General features: G+C 43.3%; 1 protein-coding gene across 1 annotated transcript in view; it reads right to left on the bottom strand.

The window, feature by feature from the left end:
* The window catches only part of ESR2 (estrogen receptor 2), a 73,667-nt gene that overhangs the window by 39,033 nt on the left and 16,981 nt on the right, over window positions 1–17,653 (bottom strand). The window contains exon 4 of the mRNA XM_050952693.1: window positions 9,439–9,741. Within this exon, the coding sequence (XP_050808650.1) occupies window positions 9,439–9,741 (303 nt within the window). The remainder of the gene's footprint in view (window positions 1–9,438; window positions 9,742–17,653) is intronic.

Below are 17,653 nucleotides of genomic sequence, written 5' to 3'. Positions count from 1 at the left end.
TTCACGTGGGGGGCGGAGGGAGTAAATTGACGAGCTATTCCCTGAACCACGCTGGACAATGTGTTTGACCCTACAGGCATTGGGAGCTCAGCCAAGAATGCAAATACTTTTCGGAGACTGCTGTGGACTGTGGGATAGCTGGAGTCCTCAGTACCCCCTCCCTCCCTCCATGAGCGTCAGTTTGAGGCCACGTCCAGACTACCCGCCGTATCGGCGGGTTAAAATCGATTGCTCGGGGATCGATATATCGCGTCTAATCTAGACGCGATATATCGATCCCCGAGCGCGCTTATATCGATTCCGGAACTCCATCAACCCCAACGGAGTTCCGGAATCAACAGGGAGAGCCGCGAACATCGATCCCGCGCGGTGTGGACGGGTGAGTAATCCGATCTTAGATATTCGACTTCAGCTACATTATTCACGTAGCTGAAGTTGCGTATCTAAGATCGATTTCCCCCCCGTAGTGTGGACCAGCCATCAGTCTCTGGCTTCCCGTTACGCTTGTCACGCAGCACTGTGTAGCCTGTAGATTTTTTTTCAAACACTTTGGCATTCCGTCTTCTGTAATGGAGCTCTGATAGAACAGATTTGTTTCCCCATACAGCGATCAGATTCACTATCTCCCGTACGGTCCATGCTGGAGCTCTTTTTGGATTTGAGACTGCATTGCCACCCGTGCTGATCAGAGCTCCGCGCTGGGCAAACAGGAAATGAAAATCAAAATTTCGCGGGGCTTTTCCTGTTTACCTGGCCTCTGCATCCGAGCTGAGATTGCTGTCCAGAGTGGTCACAGTGGTACACTGTGGGATATCGCCCGGCCAATACCGTCGATTTGCGGCCACACTAACCCTAATCCGATATGGTAATACCGATTTTAGCGCTACTCCTCTCGTTGGGGAGGAGTACAGAAACCGATATAAAAAGCCCTTTATATCGATATAAAGGGCCTCGTAGTGTGGACGGGTACAGCGTTAAATCGGTTTAACGCTGCTAAAATCGGTTTAAACGCGTAGTGTAGACCAGGCCTTAGTAGTAAGCACTATGCTTGAAGATAAGTGTTTGCCTGGTTGAGTCCTATGATGCTGTATCTCAGTGTTCCTTTATTGTTTAAATGTTTCTTTTATTTAGCTACTATTCTGCTGGTGAATTTGGTTCTCAGAAAACTGAGGGACTACAGTCCTTGGCTTAGTATATGCTAAACAATGTGGCCAAAGAGAAGGCAAGCCTCTTCTTACAACTTTGTCAATGATCTGCCACTTAGACTGGCAAGTAGATATGGCTGAAATTTTTCAACCAAAATTATTTTTCAACAGGAAGTGACACTGAAATGTTTCATAAATTTGTGTCAGTTCTACTTAACTGTTTCAGTTTAAAAAAAAAAACAACCTAAAATATATTCCTAAAAAATGAAAAATTCTGTTTCAACATTTTTTAAACAAAAGGTTTCAAATTTTTTAGTTCCAAATAACTAAATGTTTTTTAAAAAAAATTCAAAAAAATTTTAAATAGTAAGAACCAAAACAAAATGTTTTGATTGTGTCAAAAGACAAAGTGTTTAATTCAACTTGAAATTAATTTTTTGATTTTTCAGTTTGCTAGAAGTTTTGAAATATTTTGTTTTCAGTTCAACTTGAAAAATTTTTCTTCAATTTTTCAGAAGTGAAAAATCTGTTGTTTCACAGCTTTACTGGCAAAACTGTTCCTATTTTTCTCCTGGTCCCTTCTTGAACAGAGATTTGTGATCAGTTACATTCTGATTTTGTAAGAAGAAAAAAAAAAAAGAAAAGAAAGAAAAGCAGTAGGTCATAATGACAGAGTTGGCATAAAACTGTAGATTTTCTAGGCCAGAACAAATAAGGTTATGATTTAATACTTGTTCTTTGCATTACCAATAACTGAAAAATAAAATAATTCCCTGAATATTCCTACATATTTTTGCTTCTAAACAGAACATGTAATCAATCTGAGCACAGTATTACATACTACTTAGCAAGCTGATGCTCTTGTATAGCAACAACAAAGTAAATACATGTTGTTTTCAATTACTATAATGGGAGCTGTTCATCAGAATTCCAGGGATGAATTTGATCTTAACTGTTTTAAAATAATAGCGCTATTTAAAATTAAATTAAATACTTAAGTGGAGAAAGATATATTCATCACTATTCAATCTATTAATCACTGTTGACATATTAAAATGCTAATTTATGATTCCTAACAAAACTGCTCTTTAGTCCACTTCTCAAAAATGACATAATTAACATTACATGTGATTGCTGATCTTGTCTAATAAACAAGGGTTCATCAATTTTAAAATGATATGGTTGCTCTCTAAATCAAAACATTTTTGGTGAATCATGGAGGTCAAAGAGTTTTTATTTCTGAGGGAATTCTGTGCTACTGTGCACATGCATAATTAATAATCATCACATATTTTAAGTTTTTTCCCCACAGAAAAAGCTTCTGCTGGAAAGTTTCTGCAATTCCACCTTTTGCCCACCAGAGAGCACTATGGTGATAGAACAGAGCAGCAGCTCCCAGCCAGCCAGGGAAGAGAAAAGAGGTTACTCACCTTTGTAACTGTTGTTCTTCGAGATGTGTTGCTCATATCCATTCCAATTAGGTGTGCGCGTGCCATGTGCACGATCGTCGGAAGTTTTTACCCTAGCAACACTCGGTGGGTTGGGTGAGGCGCCCCCTGGAGTGGCACCTTTACGGCACCGGATATATACTCCAGCCGGCCCAGAGCCCTCTCAATTCCTTCTTGCCGGCTACTCCAACAGAGGGGAAGGAGGGCAGGTTTGGAAAGGATATGAACAACACATCTCGAAGAACAACAGTTACATAGGTGAGTAACCATCTTTTCTTCTTCGAGTGCTTGCTCATATCGCTTCCAGTTAGGTGACTCCCAAGCCTTACCTAGCAGCAAAGAGTCTTGTGGCACCTTATAGACTCACAGACGTTTTGGAGCATGAGCTTTCATGGGTGAATACCCACTTTGTCAGATGCATTACCTAGGCAATGGGGTCAGAGTGAGATGTTGCAGAGTACAGAACAGCTGAGCCAAATTCCCCTTCACCCCTTGACTGCTGGATGATTGCATAGTGGGAAGCAAAGATATGCACTGATGACCAAGTTGCTGCCCTACATATCTCCTGTATGGGTACATGAGCCAGGAAGGCAGAGGACAAAGCTTGAGCCCGAGTGGAGTGGGCAGTAAGGTGCATAGTTGGGACACCAGCTAAGTCATAGCACACACAGATGCATGATGTGATCCAGGACGAGATGCGCTGAGTGGAGACTGGAAGGCCCTTCATCTGGTCTGCCACCACTACGAACAGCTGGGTCATCCTCCTAAAAGGTTTCTTTTGTTCGTTCAATGTAAAAGGCAAGGGCCCTGCAACATTTAGGGAGTGCAGCTGTTGTTCTCGTTGAGAAGTGTGCGGCTTTGGATAAAAGACCAGGAGAAAGATGTCTTGGTTGATATGAAAGGCAGACACCACCTTAGGAAGGAAGGCAGGGTGTGGTCGCAGCTGTACCTTGTCCTTATGAAACACCGTATACGGTGGGTTCAACCTGAGGGCTCTAAGCTCCAACACATGTCTCGCCAAAGTGATAGCTACGGGGAAGGCTGTCTTCCAGGAAAGGTACAGGAGCGAGCAGGTGGCCATCGGCTCTAACAGGGCACTCATGAGTCTGGACCGGACAAGGTTGACGTCTCACGTAGGGGCCAGATGCCGAATTTGCAGCTACAGGCATTCTAATCTCTTGAGGAACCTGCTGACCATGGGATTGGAGAAGACTGAGCGCCCATTTTCGCCCAGATGGAAGGTCGAAATCGCTGCTAGGTGTACTCTGATGGATGAAACTGCTAGACCCTGCTGTTTCAAGGACAAGAGATGATCTAAGATGGTAGGTACTGGCATCTCCAGTGGGGCAATATTGCTCAGAGCACACCAGCAGGAGAAACACTCCCACTTGGCCAAATACATGGACCTGGTAGAGGGCTTTCTGCTACCCAGAAGTATCTGCTGCACCAAGCGGGAGTCGTCCGTGTTCCTGAGCAATCAGGTCCCCACTTCTGGAAAACAGAGTGGATGATGTCCAGGCGAATCGACCTCTCGTGAGCCTGGAAGGATCTGCTGAGGCGGTCCACCAAGGTGTTCTGGACTCCTGGGAGAAACGACACCATCAGGTCGATCGAGTGAGCTACGCAGAATTCCCATAGGTGAATGCCTTCCTGACAGAGGGGGGATGATCGCGCTCCCCCTTGTTTGTTGATATAAAACATGGCTGTTGTGTTGCAGTTTTCAGACAACACAACAGCCCTGAAGGTGCTTGCGGAACACTTGACATGCCAGGCACACTGCTCTCAGCTCCCGTACATTGATGTGCAGGAAAACCTCGTGTGGACCAAAGGCCCAGTGTACAAAAGTCTGCATGGTGAGCACCCCAATCCAAAGATGATGTGTCCATGGTTAGGACCAGGGAGGGCTGCGGGGCATGGAATGGTACCCCTTCGCATACCGAGTTGGGGTTCAGCCACTAGACCAGGGAGGTTAAGACTTCTGGCGGTACCATGACCACTAAACCCATGTTGTCCCAGAACGGGCAGTATACGGTTGAGAGCCAGGCCTGAAGTGGACAGAAGCGCAGTCTGGCGTGTCTGGTCATGAAGGTACAAGATGCCATGTGTCCCAGGAGACTGAGGTATGTCCATGCTATCGAGGTCGGGAAGCTTTGGAGGCCATGGATAATGCTCGCCATCAACTGAAAGCGGGTGCGCGGTAGGTATGCACAGACGAGTCTTGAATCCAGGACTGCTCTGATGAAGTCTATTCTTTGGGTCAGCTCCAAAGTGGACTTTTTGACATTGAGCAGCAGGCCCAGCTGTCTGAACAAGCTCATGATGAACAGAACAGGAGATTGCACCTGGTCCTTGGAGTGACCCCGAATAAGCCAGTCGTCAAGGCACGGAAACACTTGAATCCAATGTCGATGGAGGGAGGCAGCTATGATGGCCATACACTTTGTAAAGACCGTTGGTGCCATGGATAGGCTGAAGGGAAGGACAGTAAATTGGAAGTGCTGTTGGTTTACCACAAAGCGAAGGAAATGCCTGTGCGGCGGGTAAATTGCTATGTGGAAGTATGAGTCCTTCATGTCGAGGGCAGCATACCAGTCTCCAGGATCCAGGGAAGGAATAATGGTCCCCAGGGAAACCATGCAGGACTTCAACCTTACCATGAATTTGTTGAGTCCACGCAGGTCCAGGATGGGCCATAGCCCGCCCTTTGCCTTGGGAACTAGGAAATAATGTGAGTAAAATCCCCTACCCCTCAGTTCCCTTGGAATGTCCTCTATAGCTCCAATAGCTAGGAGCGTCTGCATCTCCTGTAGAAGGAGTTGCTCCTGAGAGGGGTCCCTGAAGAGGGACAGGGAGGGAGGGAAAACAAATTGAAAGCGGTATTTCCTTTCCACCGTATGTAGGACCCAGCGGTCTGACGTTATATGGGACCACACAGGGAGGAAATAGGAGAGGTGGTTGTTGAAAGGCGAGGAAGGATCCTGGAAGAAGACTGGTGCTCTGCCCTCAGGCACACCCTTCAAAAATGTTGTTTGGACCCTGCCGATTGTTTGTGGGGGGCCTGGTTCTGGCCTGTCTGAGGACCAGGCTGTTTCCACCTATCATCCCAGCCGCAACTTCTAGAGAAGTCCTGTCTCAGCCGGGGATTAGGGTAGGTGCGATGTGGTTGGGGTCGGAAGAGCCGACGCTGTGTCACCGGGGTGCATGCCCAATGAACGCATGATGGCCCAGTTGTCCTTCAGACTCTGAAGTCCATCTTGTCTGAAAACAGACCATGGCCATCAAAGGGTAGGTCCTGAATAGTCTGCTGGAGTTCTGGTGGGAGACCGGAGACCTGTAGCCACGAGATGCGGTGCATAGCTACACCTGAGGCTAGAGACCTAGCTGCCGAGTTTGCCGCTTCTACTGAAGCTTGCAAAGATGTTCTGGCTACCTTCTTGCCCTCCTCTAATAGGGCCCCGAACTCCTCCCTGGACTCCTGAGGAATAAGCTCTTTGAACTTTTGCACTGAGTTCCAGGTATTATAATTGTAGCTGCTCAAGAGGGCCTGCTGGTTAGTCACTCTGAGCTGCAAGCTGCCAGTAAAGTAAATTTTGCACCCAAATAAATCTAGGCATCTAGTGTCCTTAGATTTAGGAGCAGGAGCTTGTTAGGCGCATCTTTCCCTCTCATTAACAGACTGTACAACGAGGGAGCATGGCTGGGGATGAATATACAAGTATTAGTAGTCCTTGGAGGGGACCAAATACTTCCTTTCTACTTCTTTGGCAGAGGGGGAATAGAGGCCGGAGATTGCCGGATCATAGTGGCATTAGCCTGGATAATCTGGATAAAGGGCAAGGCTATTCTGGTCAGGATGTCGGCAGATAGAATGTCCACTACAGGATCCTCGACCTCCACCTGGAGGCTCATGCTTTTGCCTTCCTGCGAAGCAACTCCTGGTGGGCATGGAGGTCTATAGATGGGGGGCCAGAGGAAGATGTACCCACCACTGCCTCGTTGGATGAAGATGAGGAGGATACTCCTAGGACTAATGGGTCCTGGAGAAGGTCTTGCTGGGGAGGGTCCAGCTGCCCTAAGTCCACCATGCTAGGGGCAAGGGCCTGAACTAAGGGCAGGGCCATCGCCTACGAACCACCCAGGGGAGGGCGAGTGGCCTCTGGTATCAAGGGCTCCGAGTGGGCAGAGCGAGAAGCCCCTGAGGGGACCCCTTGGGCCTGATGGTATGCCCCAGGGGTCGAAAAGGACCATTGTGGACATTCCTGACCATGATCCTGTCCCTCATCGTGCCATTGGCTAGCACCGTCTGCATCTTGGTCCTGGACGTGATAGCCACTTTCTGCCTGGGACAACCTTGAGTTGGGACAGGACGGCCAAGGTGGAGCCAAGTGTGCATGCTGGGTCACCTTGTCATGTGGTACCGCACCGCGGAGATGGAGATCAGTGCCGTGGTCTTGAGCGGTACCGCGATCCTGATCGGGACCAGCAGTCATATTGGTGCAGAGAGGCAGATCTGTACCTTAATGAACATCTATGGGAGGAACAGTGCCGGGAGCGACTCCAAGTAGATCGGCGCTTGGACCGGTGTCTGGATCGGTGCTGGGAGCTGGACCGGTACCAACCGTACCGGGAAGACGATCTTTCTGTGACGGAGCGGCGCCATGAGTGTGACCGGCTCCGAGACAGCGAGCGGTGCCGTGAACAAGACCAGCATCTGGATCAGGACCATGACTAGGACGGGGACCAGGATCGGTGCCCTCCTGTCTGTGCAATAGAGGATGCAGCATGGAGGGCTTTCCTTTTGAGGGACCAGCCCATACCAGCGGTACCGAAGATTGCGACAGTCTCAGCTCGGTGAGCGCAATCAGGTTGCGAACCGTGCAGAAAGTCTCTGGAGTGGATGGCAGACGGAGCTCAACCATGGTAAGCACCAGGGAGCTTACATGCACCAAACTCAATGCCCCTTCTGGTGCTGGAGTCAACGGTACTGGGGTTGGTGCCTTTGCGGAACGGTCCAACACAGGACGCAGCTTCGAGGGAGGTACAGGCGGTGCCGGCAACTGCAAGGGAACAGCAGGTTGTTTGAGCTGCTTCTTTGGTCCCAGAGACAGCGAGCGGCGCCGCGCTCGTAGAGGTGCCAGAGATGTCTGATGCCGGGAGTCTTTGTTGGTGACTGGACATGGTGCTGACCCTTCCAGTGCCGCAGGGGTGCTGTGAACCGATGAAGTCGGCGCCAGGTGTCGGCGTAGAGCCGAGGATATCAGGCTAACTGCCACTTCCATAAGGAGCTGCTTCAAGCGAAAGTCCCGCTCCTTTTTAGTCTGAGGCTTGAATGCCTTACAAATGCGGCCTTTATCAGATTGATGAGATTCCCACAGGCACTTCAAGCAGGAGTCGTGGGGGTCTCCTGTAGGCATTGGCTTAAGGCAGGCCGAGCATGGTTTGAAACCCAGAGACCTAGGCATGAGCCCGGGTACCGGGAGAGAGGGAAGGGGAGAAGCTGCTACTTCTCGCAACTACCCCCCAACTACTATTTACACTAAGAACAATAACTATTAACTACTGCTAGAGAACTAATACCAACTACTTTTAAAACTATTTACAACTATAAACGAGTGCTACACTAGAAGCTAAGGAAGTGGAGTTCTCCTAAGCTGCGCTCCACAGTTCCAATGACAGTTATGGGCATTAAAAGGAACTGAGGGGGCGCTGGGTTGGCTGGGGTATATATCCGGCACCGTAAAGGCATCACGCCAGGGGGCGCTTCAGCCAACCCACCGAATGTTGCTAGAGTAAAATCTTCCGATGATCGTGCACGCAGCACTTGCACACCTAATTGGAATTGATATGAGCAAGCACTTGAAGAAGAAATAGGCTACCTTCTTCACAGCACCTGTGGGCCAGGTCAGGAGACAGACAGCATGGGGCTGCTGGGGAGTCACAGAAAGGGTGTTATAAGGGCTAGTCAAGTAGGACAGACTGGGGCAGGGGCTGAATGGGAATGGAGGTGCAGGGACACAGAGAGGAGGGGGATGCAGGGCCACATGGGGACAGGGGACAATGTGTGGGGTCATATAGGGATGGGGGGTAGCTGAGTGGGGATGGAGGGATACGTGGACAGGGGATGCAAGGACACATAGGGACAGTGGCAGATGTGCCTGACTGAATGCAAGAGGCTAGGGGTCAGTTAGGGCCTGCAAGGGAGAAGCTCCCTAACAATCCCTCCCTGCCTCCCCTCCCCCCTCCAAAAAAAAACCTGTTCCATACTTTTCCTACACATACTCAACAACTCTCCAAGTTCACACCCAGGCTCCTTCCCAGCAGTTACTTTCCCCTCCTCAGCTCCTCCATTACCCCTGACTCCCACAAGCCTTTGCACTGCTTCTGAAGGGTGCAGGAAATACAGTTCTGTACTGTAGTTTAAATGAATTATTATTCAGAGTTCTGTATTAATATGCCTAGTAAGGAATCTATTTGTCAAAAAACATTTCCTGAATCTTCTTTGTTGTCTGTATTGTTACAGACGTACTTGCTGACAGGTACTTTGAAATAAATGACCAAAAATAATTGAAACTGGTGTGATTATATTGTGTGATTTTGACAAATCAAATATACAGAATTCTGCAGTATTTTAAAATATTGTGCACAGAATATTCACTTCTTTTGTTGCAGAATTTATAAGTTTTCCACTGCCATTTTAAAAGTGTAATCTTAAGGCCTTGAACCTATACATTTATTGCCATGCTGCTTCTACCTCAGAATCTAAACAATGGATTAATATTTATGGTAGAGGTATTTGTACTTACTACAAAATTTCTATGGAAAAAAATAGTTTTTGAAATTCTTACCAGGAATTTTCTTGGCCCAACCAATCATGTGAACCAATTCTTTGTCTGCAAGTTTTGTCAATGACATCATCATGGAGACTTCTGTAAATGGCTTGTTGGGGCGACTCACCAGCAACACATTAGGAGGTTCAGCTTCAAGTAACGTTAAAACAAACTGCTCAGGACTGGGTGCACTAAGAAGGATTTCTTTCACTCGGGTTATATTTTCACTATTCTTTTTAGCTTTGCCAGTGCAATGAACTTGATCTTCTGAATTACGATGACGGCGTATGATACGATACCCACAACGTTCTCTTCTTGAACCTGAGACAAATAAAGTTACATAATTACATTTTTTTTCTACCACTGTTTTACCTGAATCCAAAAATGAGGAAAGACAACAAGTACATTCCACACTGAAGTTAGGATTTTCAAAAGCACTCAGCACTGGTTTAACTATGCTTCCATTGACCTTAGTGGAGGCTCTCTTTTAATCCAAAAGAATGTAACAAAGTGAGCTGGATCAGATCAAAAATCTGTTTTAAACTCAGTGGAAAGCTCCCATTGACTTTAGTGAGAGATAGATCAGGTCTTTGATTGCAAACAGAACGGATATATACATATACAACAGAAATAAATAGTAAGAATGAGTTCTGAAAGCATGTCAATTGATCCAAAATAAAGGTCTCACATGGAAATACAAGCCGGGCCTTATTAAAGGCCAGAAGTTGTTTGTTTATTGTTCACTATGTCACAGAGCAAGCTGATTTGCTCTGGCTGTGAATACTACTATACTTGAGAACATCATTAATTGTACTTTGAAAAAATGCTAAGAAAAAGTCTGTTTAAAAGAGGATACTCTCGCTTCTCCCAAAATTTAGCTAAGGGATTTTTAAAAGCAGTCAGCCTTGGCCTAACTTTCATCCCACTTTGTTGTTGAATATATTATATAACAAAAAGGTTTTGTTATTGTTGTCATTCTAGTTACTGCTAAATGGTTATTTGTAAAATCTAGGATTTTGCTATTTAAAAATCAGAGGCGTATTTAAATAATTTATCAGAAGATGTTCTTAAACTGAAATTCTCTGGTACCATAACACTTATTTTCCTAAAATAAGTATATCTGAAGTAAATAAACGAATAACTAAATAAATAGTTTAGAAGTCAAATTTTTGTTTTAGAGCTATCAAAATGTTTTCTCAGTCTCAGTATCTGCCAAACTACTGATATGTAAGAATAAGCCAGTGCTAGTATCAGATGTATTTTGGGCCATTAATGGTCAATTAACTGTGCAATAGACTTTATCAAGATCACAACACATGGAAGCAGTGTTTAGCTTTGTTTTTTCTAGCAGAATTTTCTTCAAATACCCTCTCTCAAAATCTGCAGGACTCTCTAACCACTACAAGATAAATTTCATACTAATGTATTCCACACTTTTCTCCTTGTCAGGAGTAATAAGATTCCTTTAAATTACGAGTTGGAACAGAAAGCTCTTGCCCCATTTTACTCTCTCCACCCATAGCTATTAGTGATCCCTCTTTCAACAGGACATTAAATGCAAACTAACGTTATCAATAGATCTTTGTTTAATTTAGAGTAAAGTCAAGGACCTTGACTGGACCTTCACTTCAAATATATATAAAATTAAGCATCAAAGAGTCAACTAAATAAATCTCCCAAAGTACTGGACACATAATCACAGTCAAAATATTGCTTGACCATAGAATCAATACAAATATAATTGAGCGGTCACTGGACAAACATGAACAAATAAAATAGATCTGCTATATACATTCGTTTAAAACTGCGGGACAATACTTCAGATGTTTCTGTTACAATTTTCTCAGCTCCTTTTATATTCCAAGAGGCTGTTGCAGAACCCAGTGCAAATTTCAATTTTTCATGTAATCTTGGGCTTATAAGGATAATTTTTAGGGGGCAGTAGTGGGTTGTTGGTGGTAGTAGTGGTGGTTTCTTTAATAGTTAACCTTTAGCACTGTCAAAAGAGTTGGCAACAGGATTTAACAACCATATAAAACCTAGGTCACCATTTAAGTATAATAAATGCAAAAGGAAAAGATTAACTACTCTGGTGTGACTTGCAAGTCTTGGAAAGCCTGTATTTATTGAAGAGTTAGAACAATGAAATACAACTAAATATACAGCTCTGTATTCCCATGAGTTAACATTCTGATCAAGTTAAACATTTAATCATTGCAGAAGTCAACAGGACTACTCACACACTTAAAGTTACACACACTTTGCATATGCTGGGGCTTCTGTGGGCCACTCACGTGCCCCAAAACAAGTTAGAGCAGACAGAGGGATTGCCCTAATTTGTTCCCCAGCTGCAATAATTCCTGTGAGCATTTACACCAGCCAGGAACAGCTGTATGAAACACCACACAAACTATATCTCCTGTGCCAAAGTTCCTGTAGAGTGGAATAGGGTCAGTTATGCACCCAATAACATCTCCCCATTTGTCAGGATATAGTGATTTTGTAGTCCCTTCATTTTCGGGGCATAACACACTAATGACTCTAATCTCCTAAACCCTCTTACTCTCTACAGAATTGTATAACCTATGTTAAAACATGTTAGTGCTGTTTTAAAAAAAACAAGGTCAATTTTTGACCCAATGTAGTCACATTGAGTGAGAACAGAATTTGGCTTCCTGAATTTAGAGTTGAGGTAAGCTTCCAAATTGCCTTTTTACTAAATACTATTTGAGAGGCTCTGCTATGTCTGTTCTACAATTACTCACCACAGAGAATCCACCACTGAACTTTCATCCAGGTACACTACTAAGTCTTTATTCCATGTAAAGTATATAACAGTGTAGCTTTGGGTTAAGACAAATATTTCTTTTCAGTTAGTTGCTATTTGGTATGTTTTCATGTGTGTGTGTGTGTTTTTTTCATTCTACACCTTACTCCTATACTGTCGCACAAATATTGATATTCACAGGCTGTATTAAGAGTATACAATTGTTAGTTTTTCCTACAAAGTGGCAAGATCTTTTAAATTACTTTAGAATGAAATATTCAACTAATTCAAAATTCATCTCATCATTTCTTGTATTTTAAAAATATAATAAAGTTAGCATTTGTGCTCTATTTCAAACATAACAGCAAAACTTGATCCATCAATGGCTATTAGCCAGGATAGGCAGGAATGGTGTCCCTAGTCTCTGTTTGCCAGAAGCTGGGAATGAGTGACAGGGGATGGATCACTTGATGATTACCTGTTCAGTTCATTCCCTCTGGGGCACCTGGTACCAGCCACCGTCAGAAGACAGGAAACTGGACTAGATGGACCTTTGGTCTGACCCAAAAGGGCCATTCTTATGTTCTTATGTAAAACTTATGTTTAATTTCAATGAAAACTAATCTGTATCCAGTGCACGACAATATCAAAATTAAATAGAAAAAAGTTATGACATTTTTCCTTAAAAGACCTCTTTTGCTCCACAAATATACTTTGTGATAATAAAACAAAACAAAAAAAGAAATAGGATACTGAATTATAATTTGTATTTCGTTTAATTAATCTGAAATTGTCATAATAAACAAACAATGATTTACATATCAGCACATCTGGAATGCAGTTCTTCAGTATATAACAGGATGCAGTTTAATTCAGTATTAAAATTTATTTTGTTTGGATTTGAAAAAAGAATTATAGCAAAACATGACTAACAACATAACATTTAGATCTGCTAAATTAATTAACAAATCATGATACAGCACCTTTTAAGTTGATCAAATGTTGTTTTAAATTATTAATAAAGCTTCCATGATTTCTTTTGAAACATAGTGCACTCTTAATATTTTATCCTATCTTTTCATCTATAGCTCTTTAAGTACTTGACAAAAAATGTGCAGACATATTAGCCCAACATTATATTTGGCCTAAGTACAGCAATTTGAAGCAATCTGTATGAAAAGCTTGCAGTCTAGCAAATAGCACATTGACATACAGAGATCATGGTTTGTTACTCTCCCTGCCACAAACTTCCTGTGTAACCTTTGGCAAGTCACTTAAATGCCATTCCTCATTTACGTAATCTACAAAATGCAGGTAATACCAGAGAAGGTGTTTTGGTAAAGGATGCAGAAGTCAGTCATTTTACCAGCTACTTTCATTTTGCAGAATAAAGCTGTAATTAACAACGTACCCTGTCATTTATATGGGACTCCACAATAACAGCACTATTTTCACACATTGCCTGGGATAGCAGAAAAACTTGTCACCAGAGCAGAACAGATACATCATATTAAATAAGGTACTAAAATTATTCTTTTTTTGTTCATGGTCAATTAGTGAACCAAAAAAAAATTACAAAATTTTCTAATTCTTTCATTATTTAAAATGAAAAATTCCTTCAATAAATTATTTTTGCTTTACAGATCATTTGTTTGCTTTTTATTTGCAAGTTGCAAATATTGCCAATTTCTGCTGTGTTAAATAGTTACAGAAGTCAGGAGCATTGCTTTTGCTCCCTAAACAATGGCTTATGTAACTAACAAAATCAGCATGAACTGTGAATTTTACAAATGAATATACAATTCAAAATTCACTTTTGTTTGATATTTGAGCTTAATTTTTATATGTATTTTTGACCCACAGATTCATTCAGCTATACTGATCACAAAGAAGTTGCTGTCTGCCAGACACTGCAGAACAATGGATTAAATTACTATAATTTCTACAATGGCTACAATGAAAGCCAGTGCTGTGAAAGTCGTTTTCTTTCATTTCTAACAACATAAGTAAATTTGGAATATTTGAAAATTCCACCTAAAAAAGTGAGTTCAATTTTCTAACATAGGGGAAAGGACATCTAAATCCTGTGCTTGGCAACTCAAACTGGCACATGAATTTGTAAAAAGCCTGACAAGCCTATTGACTGATGAAAGTACTGAAAGACAAGATTTGGACATTCCATTAATGACCCACACATTTGAAAAATCAGGTTCTGTATTTTCTACACTCCTTTAATACCATTTATTGGCAGTACATGGAGAAATACAAAATTCATGCAAAAAAAGAAACAGTGAAACAAAAAATAAACCCAGTCAATAGGAAACCTGAACAGTCATTAAGGAAGAGGTCTACTCCAGTCCCAGCAAGTAACAAACAAACAAAATATACCAACCTAGCCACTCCCAGAGTGGATAGGATAGCAAGAAGATGAGTACCTCCCCTCTTCTTGATTGCCCTGGATAAATGGCTCAATCCATGTCAGGCTCACCAAGGCCAATATCAGAAAGCTCCAAAAGATATTCAGCTGAGGCAGTGGAACTCCAAATCGTCTCAGCTCCTCCAACGCTTCAAAAGGAGCTCCCAGTCCACACTGAAAAAGTAAGACAAGTTGAGGGCAAAGATACCCATACTTGAAGGACAGGTTCAGGTAGAAAGGGTAATCAGCATGGTGATGCACACACATCACCCCAAATTATCCAACTTTTCTGATACACTTTGCCTGAGCCTGTTGGACTGGGTTTATTTTTTTTATTTTGTTGCATGAATTCTGTTTCCCCTTGTGCCTGGTGAGGTGTTAAACAGTTACATTTCCACATCTGGTCATTTTGCAATTTTTTTCTCATGCTGTTGATATTGCGATGTGTTTTCTCTGATGTGAAATCTACCAGTATACTAGCCTTCTTAATTTGAAGAGTGAGCCACAAGGATTCCTAAGGAGAAACTTGCAGATGCAGTGTCTGAGGTTCTCATTTTTCTTTTGGCAGTGGTGGTATTTCCCATATTAATCTCCAGTATCACCTTGATACAAAGTTCTAAAAAAATAACCTTCACCACCTGTAGTCTGCTGCTTGGACTTCTTAGACATCACTGCCTTCTTAAATGATGAGAAGAAAAATCAGACCAGGAGACTGCACAGCAATGTTTTCCTAATGTCTTCCACTGTTTCAAAGGGTTTATGTACAAACCAATCATGTTCTTACATTATTGAAAACTTCTGTCGATAAAATCCCTGATGAGGATTGGTTGTCTTTAAAATCTGAAATTATATTCACGCCAGATTTTGCAAACTCAGTTTGGGTTTTACTTTATGGAAGCTTTCCATGCTGTGGTGGCTGGTGCTTAATGGACTATGCTGTCCTTCTGCTGGGAAGCAGAACTCCATACCAGCCCCAGCTTGCCCAAAGTCCACTTTCCCAAGTATCCCCTCCCATCCTGTGTTTCAGAACCAGAAGTGGACCAAACCAAACCATTCAGTAGAAGAGGGGGAAGAAACCTCAATTTAGGAGAAAGTGGGACAAACCTTCCTAGTCCCTAGAGTAAACAGTCCTATTAAAACAAATCTCTAACAAGAAAAAAAAAGAGTGGAAAAATTTATCGTTTTGCTACATGGAAAATAGTATTTTATTATCTATGAAAAAATACATCTTTAATTATGGCAGTTTGTTTTAAATGCATGGGCATATGAAAGTCAATGAGACCTTTACCTAATGAACTGCGGGATTGAGCCTACAATCCATATTACTAAAGTAATTCTGTTGCTCACATCAACCCCAAATCTAAATTTGATAGACATCACCTTTTCTCACAGATGTCTTGTAAGTGACCTGATGAGATGCTTTGAGACAATTCAGTTTTGATTGCAAGATATGTAATTTCTGTTTTCATCTTCCAAAAAACTGAACTAGACAGAGTTCTCATGAATTTCATTTGAGGAAACTTACCTGATTTCAATGTAACTATTTAAAAAAACACTGACATTATTTATTTGTCTTTAAAATTCTCATATTTAAGCATTTTTAAGGAGCAGTTTTAGTCTACATTGAATGTTATTAGAACACAAGTATATTTGGGAGAAAACAGTAAAAATTCCAGTTCTATAAATTTAGGAAGATAAATGGGCAGTGTCAATCCAAGTTTTAGATCAGCAGTAGTAGTAATTACTATCATGCCCAGTCACGTATCAGCACCCCATTGTGCTAGGCACTGTACAAACACAAAACAAAATAGACAGTCTCTGGCCAGAAAACGTAAAAAAGTGTTTTAGAGATTTCTTTTTTCAGCACAATTAGAACAATTTTTGGTCACTTTTAAAAACCATTCTCCTGCAATTTTTGAAACTCAGATACTACAGCTCATTTAGGTCCCATTCCTGCAAAGACTTATACTTGCTTAACTTTATGGATTGTGACTAGCCCCATCAAAGTCACTGACTACTCAGTGATTAAAATCTGCAGAAGTGGCTAAGTAACTTAGGACCAGCGATGAAAATAACTTACAGGACTTACCGGTACTGCTGGAGTTCTGAGGGGGCGTGGCCTCATCCGGAAGAGGTGTGGCCTCTCAAGATTTAACGGCCCTGAGGAACCAGCTGTGGCTGGGAGACGCAGAGCCTTTAAATCAGCCAGGGGCTCCCAGCTGCAGAGGTGGCTGGGAGCCCCCTGGGGCTCAGGGGAAAATTAAAGGGCCTGGGACTCTGGCCACCAGGGGGAACCCTGAGCTTTGCGGGGCTGGGGCAGGGATTAAAAGGGCCCAGAGCTCCTGCCACTGAGGGAAGCCCAGAGCCCTTTAAGTCCCAGCCCCAGCCCAGCCGCCAGAGCCACGGCCGGGATTTAAAGGGCTCTGGGCTGCCCGCAGCGGTGGGGAGCTCTGAGCCCCTTAAATCCCAGCCGAGGCCGGGATTCAAAGGGCTCTGGGCTGCCCGCAGCAGTGGGGAGCTCTGAGCCCTTTAAATCCTGGCCCCAGCCCTGCCGCCGGAGCCGCAGCTGGGATTCAAAGGTCTCTGGGCTGCCTGCAGCCACGGGGAGCTCTGAGCCCTTTAAATCTCAGCTACAGCTGGGATTTAAATGGCTCAGGGCTGCCCACAGCTGCGGGCAGCCCAGAGCCCTTTCAATCCGCGCTGTGGAAGTCGATGCAGTCCAGCACGGCGTACTGGCTCTTGTCAGTACCCCGGACCGGACCGGCTTACTTTCACCTCTGCTTAGGACCCTAAATTCCCATTTTCAAACTGAAATTAGGCATTTAGGCACCTAAGACTCAGTGAATGTCAATGGGAATTAGGCTCCTAAAGACCAGAATTTTAAAGTTATTTAAGTCACCTAATGATCTGGACCTAAGAGTGAGATTCATGAGAGAGCTTGTGGCACGTTAGAGACTAACAACTTTATTGGGCATAAGCTTTCGTGGGCTAAAACCCACTTCCCCACTTCATCAGATGCACGGAGTGAAAAATACAGTAGGCAGTTTATA

This window comes from Gopherus flavomarginatus, chromosome 5 (assembly GCF_025201925.1).
Source record: "Gopherus flavomarginatus isolate rGopFla2 chromosome 5, rGopFla2.mat.asm, whole genome shotgun sequence".
In the NCBI taxonomy this organism is placed as follows: Eukaryota; Metazoa; Chordata; order Testudines; family Testudinidae; genus Gopherus; species Gopherus flavomarginatus.
Note: the sequence above shows the minus strand (reverse complement) of the source record. Positions and strands in the feature narration are given on the sequence as shown.